The sequence below is a fragment of the Globicephala melas genome, chromosome 1, assembly GCF_963455315.2.
Source record: "Globicephala melas chromosome 1, mGloMel1.2, whole genome shotgun sequence".
NCBI lineage: Eukaryota > Metazoa > Chordata > Mammalia > Artiodactyla > Delphinidae > Globicephala > Globicephala melas.
The window spans coordinates 146,294,679-146,320,460 of record NC_083314.1 but is presented as its reverse complement, the minus strand read 5'-3'; the positions used below and the strand labels follow the sequence as shown (position 1 = coordinate 146,320,460).

The 25,782-nt window shown below is 42.3% G+C and overlaps 1 protein-coding gene across 4 annotated transcripts in view; it reads right to left on the bottom strand.

The window, feature by feature from the left end:
• Nucleotides 1–377: 377 nt before the first annotated feature.
• FAF1 (Fas associated factor 1) overlaps nt 378–25,782 on the bottom strand; it is a 499,298-nt gene continuing 473,893 nt past the window's right edge. For all 4 annotated transcript variants that reach the window (XM_060305721.2, XM_060305705.2, XM_060305724.2 and 1 more), the window contains one exon: nt 378–637. In XM_060305721.2, the coding sequence (XP_060161704.1) occupies nt 554–637 (84 nt within the window). In that variant the 3' untranslated portion in view covers nt 378–553. The remainder of the gene's footprint in view (nt 638–25,782) is intronic.

The window sequence follows — 25,782 nt, the reverse complement described above, 5'->3', positions numbered from 1 at the left end:
AGTATCAACAAAAATGATATCTTTTTTTCCTACAACAATGTTTAATCTCCATGCCAAGAAGTCCCATTTGACCTTTTCCTCCTGCCTCTTAAAATTAGGTGACAAAGTAGAAATTCAGTCATGAAAAGAAAAAGGCAGAGGTGTAGGAGCCCTGGCTCAATGAGACACATCAAATACAGAGCAGCTTGGTGTCACAGGTCAGACAGAACTGTCCCAGACACTGTGGGGAAGATGGGCACTGGAGAGGTAAAAATCCTACTTCATGATCACTCACACTTCAGCAGCGCATTAGTCACTGAACGAGGGCGAGGTGAAGGGGGTAAGAGAGGCAGAGCTATAGTTCTCTACAATGAGGGTTGGGAACATATACTCGTGGATGGGAAATGTTAAGTAGCTATGTTTATTATTACTTTTTTCCAGCAATCTTGCAAGAGGCAGAAGTGTGACACTGAATTGAGTGAGACGAGCGTGTAGGTGGCTTGGCGAGGTGCCCTTCTCCTGATGCAGGCCTCTGGCTTGTCAAGGAACGGCTGGTTCCACTGCTGGGCCATGTTTACTCTTTTGCTTCAAGGAAAAGGGTTTCTTGAGGGAACAACTTTACCTCCAATAATGATTTATTTGGGTCCAGCTGGGTTACCTAAAAAAGAAAGAAAACACATACTCAAAAAGACTGGTAGAAGCACTATTTTCTCTCGTGGCATTCAGATCTTATCCTGCACATTGATTTTGAGCCTACTTTGCACAGGCACGAGCATTTTCACATCTCTTATCTCATTTGATCCTCAAAATAACCTGTGAGGTAGGTGTTGTTACTCCCAGTTTTTTAGAAAAATCTTAATTTATATCTTTTTACTGTTTTTTAATAAGCTTTTAAAATTTTTATTTATTTATTTATTTATGGCCGCGTTGGGTCTTCGTTGCTGCACGCCGGCTTTCTCTAGTTGTGGCGAGTGGGGGCTACTCTTTGTTGTGGGGCGCGGGCTTCTCATTGTGGTGGCTTCTCTTGTTGTGGAGCACGGGCTCTAGGTGTGCGGGCTTCAGTAGTGTGGCACCCGGGCTCAGTAGTTGTGGCTCACAGGCTCTAGAGCGCAGGCTCAGTAGTTGTGGTACACAGGCTTAGTTGCTCCGCGGCATGTGGGGTCTTCCCAGACCAGGGCTCGAACCCGTGTCCCTTGCATTGGCAGGCGGATTCTTAACCACTGCGCCACCAAGTCCTGTTACTCTCATTTTATAACCGAGGAAACCAGGGCTCAGAGAGGTCAAGTCTCATAGTTTAGTGGAAGAACTAGCATTTGACCTCAGGGCAGGTGGAGGCCCACTGCTTCCTGTACAGCTCAGCTTGGCCAGCAGAACAGGAGGGTCTTAGGAAAGGGTACTGGTTACCAAACAACTCACTGGCATTGCTGGGGACCCGTGTTTGGTTAACTCCTGACAGCGGGGAGGGCCTTTTCTGCTTGGTGGGAAAGAGCTAAGCTTTGGGGGCTGATCTTCCACTAAACATACCTGTAGTAAACTAGAGAGTGCCCATCCCGCCGTGCCCAAAGATGAGTATCTCCCCTGCTGAGGAGAGGCTCCCTAGGGAGGCATATCACAGTCTCCTTGTTGATGGTGGTGAAGATATTTAGTTCCAAAAAATGAGTCAAGTTCATAATATGACTTTATATTTTAGAAATAGAAAAATGATTATTTTATAATATGAACTATAGAGAGAATAAAGCTAGACAAAATCTTCTTGGCTCATTTGGGATATGTTAATCATATAGGAACCCTACATTAGGTTTATGGCCTCCTAGGTCAGGGGCAAGGATGTGATGTGGAGGTTTTCTAAATCTGAGAGTGAGAGAAAAAAACCCAAAAATTTCCTAAAGGGAACACAAATTTTAAAAAGCTGAGAAATACTAGGACAACGGGCTTTGGAACCAGAAAGATTCTGGTTTAAATCACAGCTGTGTTGGCTATTAGCTTTGTGGCTTTGGAGTTGGTATCAACCTTGTAGGACTGATGTGAGGATTAAGTGAGAAAAAATAAATAATTAGCACAGGGTCTGGCACAGAGTAGGTGTTCAATGAGGGCGCCCGTGTATGTGAGCAACTGTAAGGATGGACAACAGACACACAGATAAATGGACAGCTCCAAGTGTGCATGATGGGAGGCCAGGCAGTCTGCTCTGTCAGACATGTACAGGAGCTCAGGGCCCCTGGGCAGAGACTATAGCACCTGAGATGGACAATCTTGTCCTCTGCTCAACTCAAGCCACACCTAATGAGATGGCTCCACTGTCTTCTCCAGGCGGATGGGGAGGGGATGCCCTAGGGGCCTGAGTGTCACAGGCAGGCTGGCGAGCTGAAGGAGGAACACTATCTTTGACTGTATCCAGATGGAAACCTGGTATGCCCAGGAGGGTCATTAAGGAGATACATCTGCCTCCAGAAACCTCTGTGCTTATAAGGAACCCATAGCAAGGCTGCTCTCCTGGTATCTCTTGGGCTCTGGGCAGATGGGCAGGCAAGGTGGTGGGGAGGGCCTAGCCTGCTGTCTGTTTTCCAATGCACCCGGGGGCAAGCTGTTGGCAAATGTTTACCCACTTCCCCAATTAACATACAACACTCTGCTGGCTTCTGTCAACAAACAGAGCTACGCTGCCTCTGCTTCTGACTCATTGGCATTTTCTGCCCAGCTGCTTCTGCTATTGTTCTTAATTAACATGCCAGAGCTCTTCCGGCATCTTCTACTTTGTTATTTGTGGTTCGTAAATATGATGTTTGCTGGGAGAAACCAAAATCATACTGCCAGAGCTGTGCATACTGGCAAAAAGATATGATAGGAAGCAAAAGATGTTGGCAGGTTGGAGCCTTGTTGCCATGTTGTCAATATGCAAGGTTAGATGTTCAGAAAACACATCCAGTTTTCACTGTGTCTGAGAAAAGTTAAGTGATTTTCCCCAGTCACTTTAAGTGGGAGAGCTGGGACTTGAGAAGGAGAAAACTAGAATTTCTTGGACACCTATTACATGCCAGGTACTTTAAATATGTTATTTCATTTAATCCCTAAGCAACCATGCAACGTTGACAAAATTGAGGCTCAGCATGGTTGCCACTTGTTTAAGGCCACATAGTTAGTGAGGGTCTGTCTATACGGTATAATACTGATAGTAAAAAAGAGTGAAGCAACTAAGATTTAAACTCTAGCTCTGTTACTTACTACCTATATGACCTTGATGAGGTAATACAACCTGAGAGCCTCAGTTTTCCCACCTGTAAGATGGGAATAATCAGTTTCTCTTTTATAGGTTCTGCTAGTTAAATGGAATAATGTTGATGAAGGCTCTGGTACAGAGACTGAACCAGTAAGTGCTCAGCTGGTAGCAGCCATTACTGGCTGGAGTGTTGCCTTGGGCAGGGCCCTAGTCTGTCTAACTTCAGCTGGAGCTCTTTCCTTCCCCAAAGTCTCCGGGAGCCCAGGCCTGCACTAGGCTGTCTCTCCTATTTCCATCTTGCTGCTTAGCAGAAGGGCTCCCTTTTCCCCAATAGGGTAATGTCTCAGTATCTGGAGACCCCCTTCTATAGCTTCAGTGGGGCTGTGCCATCAATGGGCTGCTTCACATTAAAGATGGCTTTGTTGGGGCTGCTCCCTCTGGTGCCTCGTATCACAAGCAATTTTTTTCTTTGAAGGTCATTTCAGACAGAAATTTAAAGTGAACAAGGACAATTTTTGTTTCCATTCTCATCTGCCTGGAGTGAACAGAGAGACTGTAGGGAACCTAGGGAGATGCAGGACACTATATTGTGAGTGGCCATATTGTGAAACGATCCTGCAGTGTTCTGGGCCCCATTCAGGAAGGATGGGGAGTGTGCCAGGAGGGACCTCCTGTTAGGAGGTTAAAAACATGGTTAAAAACCATGTTTTCTAAGACACATCTGAAAAATGGGATATGTCTTCCTGAGAGAGGACACTGCTGCTATAGGGGCAGGGAGAGGGCTGTGTCAGTCCTCTTTGAATGTTTGAAGGGCTGGCAAGTAGGACAGGTAGGCCGAGTCCTGCAGTCCTCTACCTACTGCAGTTCCAGTGGGTAGAGCTGAGACTGGTGAGGTAAAATTGTAGGGGAGCAGAACTCAGCTGGTCAGAAAAAACGTTTTCACAAAGCAGCAGCTGCTGGTGTGGCTACTACTTCTCTTTCTTTTACCTTTCTTCCTTCCCCTCCTGTCTTGTATTTTCTTTTTGTTCTTCTTCGTCATCATCATCATGGTAGCAACCATCAATTACAGTTGACCCATGAACAACCTGGGGGTTAGGGGCACCACCCCTCCAAGCAATTGAAAATCACATATAACTTATAGTCAGCCCTCCATATATGCAGTTCCTCCAAATTGGTGGTTCCTCTGTACGTGGGGTTCCACATCCAAGATTCAACCAACTACGAATGGTGTAGTACTGTAGTATTTATTACTGAAAAAAATCCACATGTAAGCGGACCTGCATAGTTCAAATCCATGTTGTTCAAGGGCCAGTTGTATTTAGTGCCTCCGTGTAGCTGGAACCATGCTAAGTACTTTATATAAAATACCTTAACTAGTCCTCAAAACAGCCGAACGAAGTATGTATTATTGCCATTTTAAAGCTGAAGATACCATGGGTTATCTTGCTCAAGGTTGCAGATAGAATAAGGTTTAAAACTCAAGTCCATCTGACTCCAAAGCTCATGATAACCAGAATGCTTCTGGCCTACATGTTGACAGGCTACCTTGGGCAAATAAAGGGGTAGGGAGGGGAGAGGTGAGGGCACTCTCTGCTGTCCTTAGAAGCATTCAAATAGGGGCTTTATTTGTGGAAGATCATGATGATAAAGCTAACATTTATTGAGAATTTAATTTGTACCAGGCATATTCCAAGCACTTAACATTTATAAAAGAATTTAATTTTCATAATAATCCTCTGATGTAGGTATAATTATTATTCCCATTTTATAGATGAGGAAACTGAACCACGGAACAAATTAAAAACTTGCTCAAGGTCTCAAAGTTGTTAAGTGTAGAGCCAGAATGTGAATCATAGCAATCTAGCTTTGGAATCCATGTTTAACTACTGGACTATTTTGCCAGAGGTGCTGCTAAGAGTAGAGTCCACACAGAGAAAGACGTTGGATGAGATGACCCTGAGGCTGTTTTCTAAGCAAGCTTCTGCGACATAAGATCTTCACTTTAAGAATGGCAAAAGGTCAAGGGTCAAGGAAAAAATCCTGAAATGTTTATAAAATACGAATACAGAAACGCAATCTGAGCTTATGTTCTGCCATTTACTTGGGATTTTACTGAATTATTGACTTTCTAAATCAACAGAGAAACCCACCCTTTGGGACTCCCTGGTGGGGAGGAGGGGCATTCTCAGATAAGAGGTATGGCCTAACTTTGTCTATGTTAGAAAAGGAAAGTCAACCTTCTTGACATTTTATTCGTTATATGATACTTAGGAAACCTAAGTATTTTAGTAAATTGGCTTTGTGAAACTTGTCTGTGTTAACAAAAACGGGACATGTTCTTTGCCAAAGAGAGTTGTTCTTTTCTAGGTCCCTTTTCTCAGCAGTTCGAACTTTTCATGTACATCGTACTTCTATTATTTCCCTGGGCTTCAGTTTTGTTTTTTTCCCTGAAAAAGTATAACATTGCTGCTGAGAAAAATGTAAAAATGTTAATCAATGTGACAGATTCTCATTCTTAGGCCACTCACTCTGAGTGAGTCCCAGAATGTTAGGGTGGGAAAGCTCCTTGAATCCCATATAGTCCAACCCCTTCATTTCACAAGTGGGCAACCTGAGGCTCAGAGAGGTCAAGTGACTTGGCCCTGATCACACAGTTGATAAGTTCAGTATTCTACCCGTTTCTGACTTCTGTTTTGGGGTTCCTTCTAGTCACACTATTCTGCTTCTCACTTAAAAAAAAATACCTGAGCATAAATATAACACTACTACTAGGCTGGGAGCTACTTGAGGGCAGGAGCTGAGTAATACTAAAAATAACAGTAGCAGCAATATATGAATAGTACTTTACAGTTCATATTTACACAAACATTAAATCAAAATCTTGTAGGGTCGGTATTATTATCAATCCTTTTTATTTTATTTAATTTTGCTAAGGTAAGCTTTTATTTTGAAATTGAATAAAGGAAAGTCTAGATCTAATATTTTCACATTTAGAAAAAATGCTAGGTTCAACAATTGATTTTGGAATTGAACATCTGCATGCAAAAAAATGAATCTAGATGCGCAGACCTTACAGCCTTCACAAAAATTAACTCGAAATGGATTGTAGACTTAAATGTAAAACACAAATCTATAAAATTCCTAGAAGATAACACAGGAGAAAATATAGATGACCTTGGGTAAGGTGATGGCTTTTTGGATACAACACCAAAGGCACAATTCATGAAAGAAATAATTGATAAGCTAAACTTCATTAAAATTAAAAACTTTGCCAAAGAAACTGTCAGGAGAATGAGAAGACAAGACACAGACCGGGGGAAAATATTTGCAAAAGACACACCTGATAAAGAGCTATTATCCAAAATATACAAAGGGACTTCCCTGGTGGCTCAGTGGTTAAGAATTCACCTGCCAATGCAGGAGACACGGGTTTGATCCCTGGTCTGGGAAGATCCCACATGCTGAGGAGCAACTAAGCCCGTGCGACACAACTACTGAGCCTGCGCTTTAGAGCCCGTGAGCCACAGCTACTGAGCCTATGCTCTAGAGCCCGTGAGCCACAACTACTGAAGCCCTTGTGCCACAACTACTGAAGCCTGCATACCTAGAGCCCATGCTCCGCAACAAGAGAAGCTACCAGAATGAGAAGCCTGCGCACCGCAATGAAGAGTAGCCCCTGCTCGCCACAACTGGAGAAAGCCTGCACGCAGCAACGAAGACCCAACACACCCAAAAATAAATAAATAAATAAATATTGAAAAAAGGGAAAAAAAATATATATACACAAAGAACTCTAAAACTCAACAATAAGAAAATGAACAACCCAATTAAAAAATGGGCTGAAGACCTTAAAGACACCTCATTAAAGAGGATCTACAGATGGCAAATGAACATATGAAAAGATGCTCCTCCATATCATATGCCATCAGGGAAATGCAAATTGAAACAACAATGAGATACCACCACACACCTATCAGAATGGCCAAAATCCAGAACACTGACAACACCAAATGCTGACACTCATATATTGCTAGTGGGAATGCAAAATGGCATAGCCACTTTGGAAGACACTTTGGTGGTTTCTTACCAAATTAACCATAATTTTACTACATAATTTGGTAATCGCACTCCTTGGTATTCACCCAAAGAAGCTGAAAATCTAAGGTCCACAACAAAACCTGCACACAGATGTTTAATAAGCACCTTTATTCACAACTGCCAAAACTTGGAAGCGACCAAGATGTCCTGCAGTAAGTGAATGGATAAGTAAACTGGAACATCCAGACAATGAAATATTATTCAGTGCTAACAAGCTTTCAAAGTACTCTCACATATATTATCTAAACCTTAGAGCTATCCTAAGAGATTGGACTAATTGATCCTCATTTCTGCAGATGAGAACACCAAAACTCAAATAGGGACATTAATCACACGTGGTCATACAGCTAGAAATTGGTGGAGCTCAGGTCTCCTCACTCAAATCCTGAGCTCCTTCTACTCTATGAGGCAGCACAAAGCCTGCATATGTAAATTCCCGTATTATAGTAAAGCTGAATATATCTGCCCTTGGTTTTGTTCAAAATTAGCATTTACTTTAAACTTGGGAGAACAACTAATCTTTTTGGTAAGCTATGAGTAACATATTTTGTTATAAAACATGCATATTAAATATTACAAGTTTAAAAAATAATTGTTAATGTCATCATTACCAAAAAAGTTACCATTTGTTTGGAATTTTATAAGTGCCAGGAACTATACTAGTTGTTCTATATATTACCTAATTAAATGGTCACAAGAATCCTATGAGATAAGTACTCCTATTATTCTCTCTTTTTTTTTTTTTTTTGGCGGTACGCGGGCCTCTTAGTGCTGTGGCCTCTCCCGTTGCGGAGCACAGGCTCCGGACGCGCAGGCTCAGCGGCCATGGCTCACGGGTCCAGCCGCTCCGCGGCATGTGGGATCTTCCCAGACCGGGGCACGAACCCGTGTCCCCTGCATCGGCAGGTGGACTCTCAACCACTGCGCCACCAGGGAAGCCCCTATTCTCATTTTATAGATGAATTTTCTGAGGTCAAAAATGGTTAAGGGACTTGCCCGAGTAGGTAGGTAGGAAAGATAATTCTGGAATTTGCACCCAGGTTTGTAGCGTTTAGCCTGTATCTGATGCACTGCCCTTCACTGCCTCTTAACCTCTGATCCTACTTCTAAACGGGGGACAGTTAATGTGACTAAAAGGCTTTCCCTTGGCCATAAAGAAAGCAGGCATTCTGTGGCTGTCCTGGCTCATGTCCCTGTTGTGGCACAGGATTTGCTGTTCCCCACAGGAACATAGGCTAATTTTCGTTACTGTCAACTTGGTTCTAATAGCTAATTGTCCATTTTCTTTAAACACCTTTTGATGAGCTGGGAATCCTTAAAGAGGGCAGTTACACCCACAAAGTATCAGAGGGAGAACTTAAGAGCCAACCTGCTGGTCGTGTGCTGATCAGGGTGTGAAAAGGCTATGGTAACTGTAAAGTCTTTTGCGAACATAAGGGATTGATCATCATCATTATCCACAACACCAGTTGTAGCTCCTACCAACTTCTCCTCTACATTTGCTTCAGGTGTAATGCAACCCCAAAAAGAACTTCCAATCTGGAAGGGTCCCATTATGGGACTACACTCTGGCTTATTTACATCCCAGCTTCTGGTGCAGTTTCTGGACCAATCTGCCTCATTGGATCACAGACAAGCAGTGGCACTGGGGTGAGGGTTTCCAGGAAACAGTGTCACATGCTATTCTTTCCATTATTAAAGTGTGGTAGAACAGCTAGGGTGCTAGAAAGTGAGGTTGGGTGGGTCTTCTGTGGCTGCAAAGCACAGGATGCCTCTACGACATTTTCTTTCCTTGACTTTTTAATTTTTTTTAATTTTAAAATTGAGTTTATTAATTTAATTAATTTATTTATTGACTGTGTTTGGTCTTCATTGCTGCACATAGGCTCTCTCTAGTTCTGGCGAGCGGGGGCTACTCTTCTTTGTGGTGCGCGGGGTGCTTCTCATGGAGGTGGCTTCTTGTTGCGGAGCTCAGGCTCTAGGTGTGCGGGCTTCAGTAGTTGTGGCTCGCAGGCTCAGTAGCTGTGGTGCATGGGCTTAGTTGCTCTGCAGCATGTGGGATCTTCCCGGACCAGGGATCGAACCCATGTCCCCTGCATTGGCAGGAGGATTCTTAACCACTGCGCCACCAGGAAAATCCCTTTCCTTGACTTTTTTAGTTGGGAAGAAGGGAGAATGAAAGAAAAGTTAAAGGAAGAACAAAGGGAGAGAAAACTAAGGCGTAGGCTGCCCTATCTGTTCTTTGTTTTATCATATTATAATAATGATAACAACAGTTAACATTTACTGGGGGGACTTCCTTGGTGGTCCAGTGGTAAAGAATCCGCCTTCCAATGCAGGGAATGTGGGTTTGATCCCTGGTCAGGGAAGTACGATCCCACACGTCGCGGGGCAACTAAGCCCGTGCGCCACAACTACTGAGCTCGCATGCCTCAATGAAGATCCCGTGTGCCGCAACTAAGACCCTATGCAGCCAAAAAAGTAAAGAAAAAAAAATTGTTACTTTAAAAAAGAACAAACCGACTTCCCTGGTGGTGCAGTGCTTAAGAATCTGCCTGCCAATGCAGGGGACACGGGTTCAAGCCCTGGTCCGGGAAGATCCCACATGCCACGGAGCAACTAAGCCTGTGTGCCAAAACTACTGAGCCTGTGCTCTAGAGCCCGTGAGCCACAACTACTGAGCCCACACACCACAACTACTGAAGTGCGCATACCTAGAGCCTGTGCTCCACAACAAGAGAAGCCACAGCAATGAGAAGCCTGAGCACCACAAAGAAGAGTAGCCCCCGCTCCCACAACTAGAGAAAGACTGCACGCAGCAACAAAGACCCAACAGAGCCAAAAATAAATAATTTTTTTTAAAAAACCAAAACATTTATTAGGAGCTTACTAGGTGCTAACTGTTCCAAGTATTTTATAAGTACTACACAACCCTATGAGGGAGGTACTATTACCTCCACTTTAAAAATGAGGAATAGAAGCTCAGAGAGATTATATAACCTGCCTAAGATTGCACAGGCAGGAAGTGACAGAGCAAGGATTTAAAACTAGGTCTGGCTCCAAAGTCTGTTTTCTTAACCACCACACTAGATACTTTTAGTACTGTAGTCATACACTAGACTATTTATTCTAAGTCTCTTGCTTGGAAAGACTATCCCTTCATGTAACTGAAGCATATACCTCCCCACAACAAAGTATATTACTACCTCAGGCATTTGGGGAAATTTCACTCATCTAGCTCTTCAATTATCACAGACCTAGTGATTGTTAGAGCTAGAGGGGTCTTTAGAGGTCATCTCTGTAACAGATGGGGAAAGAAAAGCCCAGTGAGTGGAAAGAACTTACCCAATGTTTCTCAGCACTCATGGCAGATCTGGGACCAAATCTGGAGTCTTCATTCCCAGCCTGTGCCTTTAGATGGGCTGTTAAATGAGGATACCAATTCTAAAGTGTTGCTAATGTCACAATGGCCTCAAACTTGGCACATTGTCAGGGAGATCCTAGGCACCAAACAAAAAATGTGACGCTTTCCTTGCACTGGTATCCCTGATGGTGGTTTTGGTCACTATACGAGTTTTTTTTTAAAGTGAAAGCAGGTTTATTGAGAGAGACACATATTCCAACGGTAGAATACAGTCCATCTCATAAGGCGAGAGCAGCCTGGTCACTATACTATTAAACTATGTTAGTGGGGAAGGCCCAGAGGGAACAGAGGGACTTCTACCAAGAAGGGTAGGGTCGGGCGGAAAGCCTCTTTAGTCTAGAAACACAAGAAGATCGAAGTCCTGTCCCTCTTGGGCTCTGGAAGACACAATTTCAAGTAACTAAGAGGAAGTCCTGCTTTGCAGAGTGGTTTGCAAGCTCACTGTTTCTGAAAGCTTAATAAACAGGGTATAGGCAAATCATGAGTGAGGATTCTGGAGTGTGGCAACAGAAATCTAGTGCAGATCAGCCCTAGTGGTGTGCCACTTACAGGTGTACCACGATACTGGTCTCATCCCTCAAAGCAGCCAGAATCCTCAGGGCTGAGCTGCCTCTGACCCTGAGCAACCTGGTATGATTACTCCAATGACGCACACAAACATTTTCAGTGTGTGTGATGATCTGACACAGGCTGGGAAGCAATGATCGAGGGGACATGCCTCACTTTCAGAGGCTGGTATCATGGAAGGTAGCTGGGCTCTTGTATAAAAGGCTCTGAGGACACCTCTGTTAAAAGATTGGTCCACAACACTAACCATTGTGTTTGGAACAGGACACTAAGAGACAAATGAAAGGAGAGAAACCTGTTAACCGGTCAGCTTAGAACTGCTACTTCAGCTTAAAAAGCCTCTGAGAAACCCTGATTATTGTTTGCCCCAGATCACCAGTAGACATGGATTAAATGCTAATTAGGGAGGCAGTAAGAAAAAGTTCTGGTGGATTTTGAATCTTGGCTCTGCATGAATACTCCTGAGCAAGTGATTCACCCTCCAGAAGACCCAAATTTCTCATCTGTAATGACAACATCATTCAACACCCAATAAGCTCTAACATCATTTCTCTCTGGGTCTCTCCTGCTACTCGAGAGAGAGTTGAACAAAGTATCTCAGCCTGCCTCTCTCCTACTTAAAACTCTGACATGATTCCTTACTACAACGGGATAATTCCTTTTTGCTTTGACCTCATTTCCCCCAATTTGTAAATGGGTGGTGTTTCTGGCTAGGCTCATAACACATCTGTAGTGGAAGACATGGCCAGAAAGACAGTTTGGAGAGAGGTTGTGAAGGGCTAAAATGCCTTATTATGTTTAGTTTAAACTTCTGGAAACAACCTTTCTCCCTGGCTTCAGAGAGATCTGGAATGGCATACTAGATGTACTCTTCAGGCAGAGTAGCTGGGGAGAAAGTAAGCATTTTGAATGCATTTTAATACTCAAGCAGGGCCATGTGAGCTGGTGCGTGCGTAACTCTGAACGTAAACACCGCTCAAGAGCTGGAGCTTTGAACAGGAGTTAAAAGAGCTGAGTCCCTAACGACATACAAAAGACTTGCTGGTGTGATTTATTCTGATGTATTTACTTATCCAATTACCAAAACAGCAGGAGATCATTAAATTTTCTAGTTACCAGATGCAGCACGTTCAATATCTTAAATGTTACCAAGGCTCTCTCTGAGCTATTTTGATATTACATTTCACCCACCCAAAGCTTATGAAACTGGAAGGCAGGAATCATGAACAGAGCAGGTGTTTTCTTTGAAGGTTGGTCCAGTGGACGTCTGTACTATGACAAACTTATACCAGCTCCCAAACTCGTGGATTTAAGGAAAAGTACCGTGATAAGAAACAAAAATATTTAGGAGAGAAGATGTTAAGAAAGTGGTACTTGAGGGTGGCTGGAGATATGCATTTTACCTGGCCAGAAATTTCTTCATGCTTGTTTCCTATCAGTTCAGTCCTGATGTCCACAGAAGGTCAAGCCTCAGAGTAGAGGAGGAGAGAAGGGAATAAGCACCCTCTGAGCGACCACACATCTGGCTCCTAACCCTAGCATACTATTTCTGACCAACTGTGTGATCATGAAAAAGTCACCTTTCCTCCTCTGAATTTCCTTGTCTGTTAAACAAGGATGTTGACATCTGATGCACCACCTTATTGGCCTGCAATGAGCATCATCACAGCCTGTCATCATGCAAACATCTCCTGGATAAGACTGAATAGCTTAAAGGCAGGACTGTTTCCTGTATCCCCAACATCCAGCAAAGAATCCGGTGCATTATATGCTCTCATAAGTGCTTGTTGAAAAAATGATCAAACCAGAGAATGTACATCATGGAACATCAAAAAACACAGAGCAAGCCTTTATTAACATTTTAGGAGTAAGTCACAAAATAGACATTTATTCTATTTTCTTTTGAAAAAAAAATCAAATAAGTAAAATCTGGGCCTAAACTTGAAAGGGTGGTGGTGGCTTGGCCCCAACATTCTTTACTATTGTGATCTCTAAATACTATCCCCTCAAAGACCTTATGCTCCAGTTGACCAGAGCAGTTTGCTATTCCCCATTTATGTCTTGTGCTTCTCTTCTCTGAACCTTTGCTTATGTTGTTTCCACCACTGGACTGTCCTTTCTGCCCAGTTCTACCTGTTGAAAACTTACACATCCTTCAAAGCTCAGCTCAACTGCTACTTCTCCCGTCAAACCAGGCCTAAGTGACAGAGCATCTTCTCTGATTCACTGGGCCATGGCTCCTGTGACAAAGGGGCCATACATGTTCACTGTGGTCTCTCCATCATATTCCTATTCCACTGCCCTGCATGTGGCCAATTCATATTTGCTTAACTAATACCTTTGCTTCCCCTTATGCTTCTCAGACAAGGTGGCTTAAAGGTCTGCTGGCAGACTCAAGGTCAGTGTTTAAACTGGAAAACAGGCACAGGCAATGCCAACTTTGTCCTTTGTTAAAATAATACTCCTATACTTTGACCAGGCAAGGCAACCCATTTCTGGGGACCTACCCCAAAGGATCAGCTACAGTCTCATACTGAGTTATCTGTCTGTTCTGTCTCTCATGTTATTTTGCAATTGTCTGAGTCTGTCTCTCCAGTTACACTGAATTCCGAGGGCATAAATGAGGTCTTATTGGCTATCTATCCCCAGGGCCTACTATACTGCTGGAAACAGTATGAATTCAACAAATGTTTGCTGAAAGACTGACCTACTGAATGACTGAGTGGAGGCTCCCCACTCCTCCCTAAAGCCTCCACCAACCCAAAGTCAAAAGAAGCCATATCCCCAGACCTCTTCCCGTAGCCTCACTCCTATGGCAGGCAGAGCCTGCCAGTGATACCATCAACACGTCACCCAGGCAAGTCTTCTAGCTCTGGACTCTCTCTGGCCCTTACCTCGGTCAGCCCTGCTGCACAGACATAGGGACTGAAAATAAGTTTGCATCAGTTGCCCTTTCAGAAGGGACAGATTTTTCCCTGTCTATTTAAACTGCTGTCGGAACTGGATAATTAGAAGGGTTTAAAAAATCTTTAATACTCTAAACAGAGAAAACTGGTTCTGAATTATTAAGCAACATTTTCAATGCATTTGAATAACCTTAAGTGACTTAACTGCCACCTGATCCTAAGCTCTGGCTCAGATAAATAAATGTGAAATATTATCAAAGCCCCAGCTTATAGGAGCTGCCAGCTACAGTAAATAAAAGCTTAAGTCCCCATAAACTGCCTGGGACAGAGACATTCTCATATAAAAGGAGTGAGAGAAGATGATCTTAAATAAAGCCAGTAGGACGGGGAAGCCAATGGTTTTGTTTTAGTTTTCAGAAGAGAGCTGTCAATGGAGCAGGTATTATCTATATCCAGGTCATTTAATTATAGAATCACATAGTATCAGAGCTGACAGAAGATTAAGAAAGCACTTATCTTAATCTCTTCATATTTCAGATGAGGAAAACAGGACCCAGAGAAGTATGTACCTTCCTTGAGATCACACAACAAATGGCTGGAAGAGTAAAAATTCTGTCCTAGGCTGCCTGGCTCCCAGCTTAGTCCCCTCTCCACTACATTCTTCTGAGAATGTCCTGCTGGCGATGTCAAAATAAGAGGCTGACAACTGGCTGTTAAGAAACACCTGAAATATCTTTTTCCATCCCCTCACTTTCAACCTATGTGCGTCCTTTGTCCTAAAGTGGGTCTCTTGTAGGCAGCATATTGTAGGCTCTTGTTGGAGGTTCCTTAAAAAGCTAAAAATAAGGTTACCATATGACCCAGCAATCCCACTCCTGAGCATATATCTGGAAAAGACAAAAACTCTAATTCGAAAAGATACATGCACCCCAATGTTCATATAGCAGCACTATTTACAATAGCAAGACATGGAAGCAACTTAAGTGTCCACTGACAGATGAATGGATAAAGAAGCTGTGGTATACATATACAACAGACTATTACTCAGCCATAAAAAAGAATGAAATATTGCCATTTGCAGCAACACAGATGGACCTAGAGATTATCACACTAGGTGAAGTAAGATAGAGAGACAGTCACATATCATATGATATCACTTATTTGTGGAATCTAAAAAAATGATACAAATGAACTTATTTACAAAACAGAAATAGACTCACAGATGTAGAAAACAATCTTATTGTTACCAAAGGGGAAAGGGGGGCAGGAAGGATAAATCAGGAGTTTGGGACTAACAGATATACACTACTATATATAAAGTAGATAAACAAGAAGGACCTACTGTATAGCACAGGGAATTACATTCAATATCTTGTAATAATCTATAGTGGAAAAGAATCTGAAAAAGAATATATATACATATAGATATATGGTTGCCTTCCTCAACAATCAGGATACCATAAATTATATATGAGTTTCTGTCTGGTGAGATGAGAAATACAAAAACAGTAGATGCACGAATGGGTAGGAATATTTTATTTCTTCTCATTTATTTACTAGACAAATATTTCCTGAGTGTTTACTACAATGTCAGAAACTGTGCTGGGCACTGGGATATAATAGTGAACATGTCACTATCTCTGCCCTCAAGGAGTGTAGAGTCTAGAGCAGGACGCACAAGAAATTGGCCCACTGCAATTTAGAACAGTAAAGGGCTACAATATGGAAGAGGACAGCAGGGGAGCACAAGGAAGGTAAACACCTAACTTGCCCTAGTGTGTCAGTCAACTACATATTGCTCTTTCCTCCTTGTCTCATTCTAATATGCACAGCTGTTTCCTACAATCTAATTAACCATTTTACTGACATACTTTCATATACAATAAACCAGTATTAGTCGCTTAGTTATGTGCCAGGCACTGTACTAGGGAACATTCAGATGAATTAGACATAATCCCAAATAACTTCAGACTTCATGTGTACAATTCTTTTTTTTGTTTAAAAAATGTATATCTTACCCTCATTCTGTGACTATGTAAACTTGGGTCAACCATTTCTGCTTTTGGTGTCTTTGCTTTTTCTATGCCTTGATCAAGTTACTTTCTTTCTCTGCATCTTGGTTTTCTCATCTATAAAATAAGGGTCTTTTCTAGTTCTCACAGTCTAAAATGCGTGCATGGGGAAGGCCTGTTCACGCAAGGCTGTTTTAACCAGAGGACAGAAAGTGAAGTAAGTTTGGAAATATCAAAAGAATCTTCAGGTTTGGGATTCAGCCAAAGACACTAAACCTGAGTCCTTGAGGTCCTGGTTCTGGGTGAAGAGCAGGGTGTGGTCTGGGTGAAGTAGGCAGGGGCTGGAGCTGGAACTGGCATTGCAGTGAGGCCCGGGGGATCTGGCATCATGATGCACATGCTACTGCACTGGAACTCCAGCACTGGCTTTGAAAATTACAAGGAGTGTCTAGAAAACGTTAATCTGTGCATATACACATTTGCAGTTGTTTGTATTTAGAATGGGGTTATTATACAGACTTTAAGCGAGCAACACGTGTCTGCAGAAGCACCTGGAATACTGAGCACAGAACTAATGATTTTTTATTTATGGCCAGATGGAGCCAGATTGGATTGTATGTAGAGCCTTAAAAAGTTTATTTGATTTCGGATAGAGCAATTTCAAATGATACAGTGCTTTATAAGCCCCTTATAAAATTAAATTCTGGGGCAAAGTAAATGACTTTGGAAGGTTTAAATACATCAACATACCTATACACAATCCTAATAGTCACTCCATTTTATTTTCAGCATGGTGTAGGGAAAGAACCTGGGTTTTAGGAATCAAATACTGGTATTGATATTTGTTGTGCAACCTTGAAAATTTAAGCTCTCTAAGTTTCTGTGTCCTCATCTGTAAAATGGGGGTGATATCCATCTTTCAGAAAACTAATATACTTGATTGTGCATATAATAGGCATAAAATAAATGGCTTTAGTCATTGTTATAACCCCCCACTGTTCCAAGTACTTTGTAAATGAGTTAAAAAGGGGCAAAGGTAGATTTTATTAAGGCTCTGAATTCCACTCAGCTTCCATGAAATGCCTGCAATCACCTCAAACATATTTTAAAAACTCCTTTGTGTATTCCTTTGATCTGGTCAGGGGCATACAATGATGAGTTTTCTTATATAATATCACTGGTTCTCTCAATACCTTTGTGGGTTAGCAAGATCCTTTCCTCTCCTTACCATCAACTTCATCACGACGGCTTAGATATACCGAGCTTTTACTGTATACTAGTGCTTTACAAGTATCACTTCATTTTTACAGCAGCCCTGTGAAGTAGGTACTATCATTATCCTTTTCTTATAGATGAGGAAATTGAGCTACATAGAGGCTAAGTAATTTGCCCAAGATTAAAAAGCTAGGAAATGCAGAGTTGAGATTCAGCCTGGGACTCCACAACTCTGTCTTTTAACTACTGCCCTGTACTGTCTCTCTGTCCCTCATCTCCTTCAAATCTACTCCAGTTACTTCCAGGGGCCTTTTTTTTTGGTATTAAACTAGTCTCACAGTTTAAATCTCTTTATACTCTTTAGAAAGCACCACCTAGACTTTCTCCTGGCACCTCAGACTTAAGAAATCCAAAAATGAACCTGCGTCTTCATCTGTCTTCTTTGATTTCTGCACATGGTAACTAGCATGTTCCTAGTAATTCAGGCTGGGAACCTCTAAGCACCTTTGAAAACTCCTTCTTCCTACCCTACCCAGCACCCTGACATAGCCAGACAATCACCAGATCTCACTGATTCTTTCTTCTGCATGATTCTGTGCCTCCTCTTCATTCCCAATGCTGTCATCTCAGTTCTGACTCCCATAAGCCTGTTGTCTTGTCTACTTCAAGTCCTATCTGGTTTCCCTTTCCCAGGCTCTCACTACTCTAATCCTTTCTCATAAAAATAATCAACAGGTTTGAGAAAAAAACAGAAACGTGGCATCAAAAGACCTAGCTGGAGCTATTGCTCTGCAACTTATTAGCTACCCAATTTGTTAGACATTTGACAGCTCTAAGTCTAAATTCCTCATCTGTAATACAAGGCTCAACATCTACTTTAACTTAACTAGTTCAAATTTCCACTAGAATTGGTTTCATGAGGGCAAAAACTTTGTTTAGCCTATTCACTACTGTATCCCCAATGTCTTATGCATAAGTGGTACTCAAATATTTGTTGGATTAATGCAAAGAAAACTCTCCAGTACTTTTCATCTCCAATCTCATTTTCCTCCATGCCCAACTTCATATCCTAAATTCAGTCATAGCAAACTGTGTGCAATCCCCAGTCAGTGGCCCCTACGCATAGTGCTGAAGTGCTACCTAGTGTTCCTAAGTGTAAGAAGGCTGTGATGTGCCTTATGGAGACTGTGTGTGTGTTAGATAAGCTTCATTTAGGCATGAGTTGTAGTACTGTTGGCCATGAGTTCAATATTAATTAATCAACATTATATATTAAATAAAGCATCTTTAAATAGAAACACACATAAAATAAGGTTATGCATTGATTGATGAAAATGGAGGCTCATAGTAATTTAACGCTATGTTTCCCCTGAGGCAATGATTGAGTATTTACTAATTTAGTGTTTGTGACACTTTATACAACATAACTGCAGCAAATCACAAAAACTGACTGTAACACTCAGTTCTAAAACCAATAGCTCCCACAGCCTTCAGAATAAAATTATAATTTCTTAGCTTCAGGTACATTGCCCACTACAATCTGCACCCCTGACACAGACCTTTTTGTTCAGCCAAATCTGTGTATGCTTCATGTCGTGCCTTGTTTGGTGATATGTGCCACTTGCCTGCTAGGGTGATCTCCTGCCTTATTTCCCCTACCAGACTTGGCCTTGTAGACCAAGGCCATGTTATAATTATCATCACATCCTCCACAGTGTGTGCCATCCACCCATCCTCCATCCACCCACAATTCAGGGAACCCCTACTCTGTGACAGGCCTGTGTGCTCCCTGTGTCAGAAACAGGGGGTGCAAAGGCAAATAAGACAGTATAGCTACTGCCCTAACTGAGTTTACAAAGAGCAAGTCCTAGAGGACCCTGACATAAATGAAGTAAGTCTCCATGAGGAAATAAGCCTGTCTTTGACCCTAGGAAAAATATCATAAACTAATTCAGGAATGTTTCCAACTATGAAAGAAATCTGCTGTCTTGGTAAAACAGAATGCAGATATTAAACTCTGGATATTTCTTCCTGAACACCCCCTCAACCTTTTGTTATTGGGCATGTAAGGCAGACTGATATCCTTCCTGCAAAAGCTGGTAGTTTCCAAACAGTTAACAGTGGATAAAGATTCCTTGTCTTCTTGAAACCAAAACACAAGAGAAAAAATAAGGATAGGAAAGATGGAGTGGGAGTGAAGAGAGAAATAATCACCATTACCATCATACCAATTACCATTATTAGATTCTTACTCTGTGTTAAATGCTATATATATTAAACATTTTACATTTATTCTTTCAGTTAATGCTCACAACAACCCTTTAAAGTAGATACTGTTAACTCTCATTTTACCAAGAGATTAAGTATTCACTCTAAGATCACTCAGTGAAAAGTTGATCTAGAATTCGAGGCCAGGTCCATTTGACTCCAGGCCCATGTATACTCTTGTTGCAGGCTACAATGCCTTTGAAATGTGATTGAAAAGAAGAGGTACTGTTAAATAAATCATTCTTACAGTGTTGATTTATATTTGCTTATAAGACAAGCAAGGAAAAATAAATACCAACAACTCCCCCTTTATTTTAAGTAGCCAGTTTGGATAAAGTATTATATCTCTGTGGTGAGGGAAAGTAGCTGCAGCTTCAAGAACAACTGCAGGAGCCCTGAGCAGACCACTACAGATTTGGGGGCAAGTTTACATTGAATATGTTGGTACCCTAGAAAGTAGGAGATGGCTGTCTCCAGGGACTGAGTTTCCCTTGGGTCCTCTTGAAAGTTTCCTTTGAAAATACAGGATTAACTGATGCCTGTTAGTATTCTGAAGCTACTTTTACCCTTCACTACAGTACTAAGTTCCGCTACAAGTGAAGATGAGAGGCAAAGTCAAATGCTTAGAAGCGTCCCAGTTTACAGAGTTCCACCTCCATATCCAGTAGTAAACCCCAGAAGTGAATCTGAGATGTGACTATCTTAAAAAATAAAACTATATGTGCATAGAAGAGGCCTGATGACTATTCTTTTGAAAGGCTTGCTTACAAGGTTGGCATCTGGGAACTTGGTTTTCAGGAGGATTCACACTATTCTGATAATAGTGGTTCACTGTGCCTAAACTGCTTGTGCAAACAACATAGTTTATGCTGAACACCTGCTTTTTTTTCTGGGACTCTGAGATTTTGGTATATACCAGGCAGAGGGTACCTACATGATCAGCCCCCAGTGAAACCCCTGGGCACTGAAGTCCCTAATAAGCTTCCTTGCTTGGCAATATTTCACATGTTGTCTCAAATCATTGCTGGGGAATTAAGTTCATCCTGTGTAATTCCACTGGGAGAGGACCCTTCGAAGCTTTGCCTGGTTTCTCCTAGACAACCCATGTGCCTTTTCTCTTTGCTGATTTTGCTTTGTATCCTTTTGCTGTAATAAATCACAGCTGTGAGTATGACTACATGCTGAGTTTTGCTATGGAATCATGGAACTCTGGAGTGGTCTTGGGACCCCTGCCCAACAGATGGTGTCAGAAGTGGGATTCAAAAGCCTAACCCGGCTCATCAAAATATGGTGGAAGCACTGTTTTTTTGGGGAAAAAAAGGATGAAGAAGCAGGGAATGATGAACCTTTGGTGCCTGGGTGGATATAGAGTCATCTGTCCACGGTATGAAACAGCAGCTTAGCTGATGGTCTGTTTTAAGAGGTAAAATTTACCTCACAGAATTTTAAAATGACAGATCCAATTCCAGGAGAGTTGGTTTATTGGCTCCCCTGACTGCTTTTTGGCTGTACTGGCTAACGTGAGGGGAAAAAGGTACAGCCTTGTAATGCCTTTGGTTTTTGTTCTCTTTTCCAGGTGGCAAGAGATTGGATGGGTCAAAAATGTTAAAAGTTTGTACTGTTCTCTCCTTTAAGTGGGAGGGAAAAAAAAAGTTAAATCAGTTCCCTGGACTGAAGCACAATTTTAGATAAACCAGCGGGAAAATTAAGGGAGAAAAATACTTCAGCCATTTCTTCAGTTGGCTGTTGTTACCCTTGCTGCAGCAGCCTAGTATGGCTCCGTTCCTGACTTCCCTTGCATTCCAGGAGGGATCTTCCCCCAGCAACTTTAATATCATCCTTCTAAATGCTAAATTTACTGCTGGAGGGTTAAGTAAATTTGCAATGAGGAAAAAAAGCGGGGATTAAAAAAATAATTGTTTTGTGGCTACTACATTTGGGTATATGGTAAAAATTGATATAAAACATTATACAGTACTAATTAATTTCATAAATGCTAAAGGAATCATCTCAATCAGGGAAAGCTGCAAAGAAAAAGTGTTAGTAGAACATGATTGCCTTGCTTTTTGCTGCTGGTGAATGGGTTAGAATTTAAACTCTTTGAATAACAGAACAAGTCTCCAGAACTAATGATTTTTGCTTATTGGAAGCTCTGGAAAAAGGGAGACAACACAGACAAGAGAGGCAATCTCCAGATAGAGATACATGTAGGGAGTTTTAAAAAGCAGTTTTTAGTTTGATAATGGTACTTATAAAATCAGATGTCTGATCTTTAGAGGCTAATGATCTTCCAGCATACTGTGCATATTTTTGAGTAGGTAAATTTGGACAAGACCAAAAGGGCTTAGGAAAGCCTGCTTGTCACTTGAACTTGTAACACAGCTGTCTGTCCCTATAGCATCTTGGCTTTGCTGCTGCTGAAGAAAAGTTGTTGACTTCTACTGGAATCCTAACTCCACAAATGCTAACTGTCCAGACCTGACTCTAAACTAAAACCTGATATTGACTGCTGTGAGTGGCTTCAGCATCAGAATGTACTGTGCTGAACTGCAAGCAAGCATAGGCTCAACGAACAAGACTTTGATGCTGGGACCACTGTAGATTTAGGATGCCTCTGGGTGGGGCCTGAAATTGTGAACACATCATGGATGTTGTCTGTATCTTCTGGGTCACATACAAATGCCAACAGGAAAGAGCTTGTTTTTTGATGGGACCATCTAAAATCAAGCTGCTGGGCTTCCCTGTTGGGGCAGTGGTTAAGAATCTGCCTGCTGGGGCTTCCCTGGTGGTGCAGTGGTTGAGAGTCCACCTGCTGATGCAGAGAACATGGGTTCGTGCCCTGGTCTGGGAGGATCCCACATGCCGTGGAGCGGCTGGGCCCATGAGCCATGGCCGCTGAGCCTGCGCGTCCGGAGCCTGTGCTTCGCAACGAGAGAGGCCACAATAGTGAGAGGCCCGCGTACCGCAAAAAAAAAAAAAAAAAAAGCATCTGCCTGCCAATGCAAGGGACATGGGTTCAAGCCCTGGTCCAGGAAGATCCCACTTGCCGTGGAGCAACAAAGCCCGTGAGCCACAACTACTGAGCCTGAGCTCTAGAGCCCGCAAGCCACAACTACTGAGCCCCTGTGCCACAACTACTGAAGTCTGCGCGCCTAGAGCCCATGCTCCGCAACGAATGAGACAATGAGAAGCCCGCGCACCGCAACGAAGAGTAGCCCCCGCTTGCCGCAACTAGAGAAAGCCCCCGCACAGCAACGAAGACCCAACACAGCCAAAAATAAAGAAATTTATTTTAAAAAATAAATAAATAAAATCAAGATGCTGACGGGTTTATATTTGATGCAGAGACTGAATGCATTCCTGCAAGTTGGGGGAGAGCATATCACAAGGAGTGTGACCTCCTTGCCCACTCTTGACAGAACGGACTTTCAACTTCCTTTGGGAGATGTCTCACTGCTCATGACTTGTGTTCAACTTCCCAGAATAGTTGCAGTTTCCAACAGTGGACTAATAAATAGCTTGACTCTACTCCTTTCACCTTTCTCTGGGAGCACACACCTTAGAAAGACAGTCTGATTATTAAATGCAACTGTTCTCAAAAAGAGATTGATCTTTTCTAGGCTGCTCACTGGATAAATGAACAGGACAAAAAGGATGGGAGGTTATATAAAGTTGTTTTGAAAATTTTTCATAATTAAGGATTTTGTACTAACCAATTCCTAAACATGATGTGCCTTTCTGGTTAAGCCGTATAAAAATGATTTTCTATAAAACTCTTTGGCCCTGTTGCATATACAGTCCTTCCTGAGGAAAGGTCTGGATGAAAGTAGGGGATAATCATAAAAAAAAAAAAAGGTAAAATTATGACTGCGGAGACACAACGATTTTGTAAAGAAGAAAAAACAAAACAAATCAAAACCCTGGCCCCTGGCGGGGGAGCGGGGGTGCAAGGGAGGAAGAAAGTGTTAAAATCTTTGCTATTCCAAACTGTTCCTGGAAACGTTCCCCTCTTCCTGAAGGAAAACTCCCCATGCTGCCTTTCCAAGCTGCTGCAAGTGCTTTGAATTCAAACTGACTGCTGAGTCTACAATCACACATGACAGTGGTGACTATGAGACAGCAGGAGGTGGCCTCAGCTCCTTAACTTCCAAACAGAACACCTCCAGATGCCGTCTATATTCATGAGGTGAGTGAACTGGTGTCACGGATAAGCAAAACTGAGACTGCCTTAGGCAGTCCCTCTGAAACCAAGGGCTGAACTAAATTGCTGACTGAGAACCCAATGGTGGGAGGTATCACAGTGGCCCTGACTAATGTATGTCCTGCTTGGGGTGCTCTAACACTTGTAAACTTTGTTTCCAGGGGTACCACGAATGCCCTCTGTGATTGTACTTCTGGTGTGTACCCTGATATCATGACACTGCCTCAGTATTGGAAGACGTTCAGGTCAGCTTCATCTTGGCTAGAATTGTGCTGTACCTGAACCGATGCCTTGGGCAAGGTGAGAAAAAGGGTTAATACAGAAACTCAAAGAGGAAGCCATCTGGCTTTCTAAGACAGACTTTAATGGTTAATGGAATTTGTTTTAACTGGCTGAGTCCAGGATCCCTAAAAAGCATAAATAACTGAGATCAATACTATAGGTTTTTCTCACTCTGTGTGTAGCTTCCTACTGATCATAATTTTTCTGTAAAGATGCCTCGGTCAAGAGCAAAAGGCATGATGTCTGCAGAAAAGAGTTAACATATAGCAGGCCTGACTGCTATTCTTTGAAAGGCTTGCTTACAAGGTCAGCCTTTGGCTGGTGTCTGGGAACTTGGCTTTTAGGAGGCTTCCCACTATTCTCAGAACCGGTAAGAGTAGCTCACTAACCTTAAATCGTTTGTGCAAACAATATAGTTATGCTGAACACCTGCTTTCCTTCTCGGATTCTGGAATTTGGTATGTACCAGGCAGAGGGTACTTATATAATCAGCCCCCAACTAAGCCCCTGGGCATTAAGTCCCTAAAAAGCTTCCTTGCTTGACAACATTTCGCATGTGTTGTCCCAAACCACTGCTGGGGGAATTAAGCTCATCCTGTGTGACTCCACTAGGAGAGGACCCTTGGAAGCTTTGCCTGGTTTTCCCTAGACTTGGCCCCGTGTGCCTTTTCTCTTTGCTGATTTTGCTTTGTATTCTTTTGCTGTAATAAATCACAGCTGTAAATATGACTGCTCAGTCCTGTGAGTCCTCCTAGAATATCACGGAACCTGGAGGTGGGTCTTGGGGACCCCCCAACACATTATATGAAAAAGTAACCCGTTTAGGATAAACAGCATAGGCTCTGGAGGTTTAAATCACAATTATGTCAGTTACTATGTACGTGACCCTGGAAATGGTACTTAATGTCTCTTAGCCTCAGTTATCTTATTTATAAAATGGGGCTACTATCTATGCTTTAGGGTTTGTATAAAGATTGAGAGAATACTTTCTAAAGCGTCTGGCACAGAGTGGCACATTAATAATTATTATTATCCTTGTCTGACTAAAAGCTGGAAAAGGCTGTGAGAAGCAAAGAGATCACCAAATCAGGCATAAAAATTTCAAAGAAAACTTTCACATCAGCAATCCACTCACTTTTGGAAGGCTTAGACCCAACTCGTCTTGAAACTAAGCAAAAAATTGTACCAACATATTTTACTGAAAACCTCTTTGGTGTTTAGTCACATTTCCATCCAATCCCAACTAAGAGGATTCTGCTTTTATGGAAACAGTGATGTGGAAGGAGGAGGAGAGAATATACTTCCTCACAGGAAAGTCTGACTGAAAGTGAGATGGTGTGGTTTCATCCTACACACAGTGCCCTGCCCAGGGGCATGAGCATGGTGAGCTGTGTTATTCCTTCCCAGCACAAGGTCTACATGTCTTAAAGCCTCACATATCCTGGGTACCTACTACATGTCATATCCTCACTCTCAAATCACCTCACTTAATTCTTACAACCACCCCATATGTGGCTATTATTATCTGCCTTTTTACAGGTGAACCATTTTATAGAGATTATGTGACACATCCAAGGTCCACCTGATAACTCGTTCTTTATACTATAGCATCA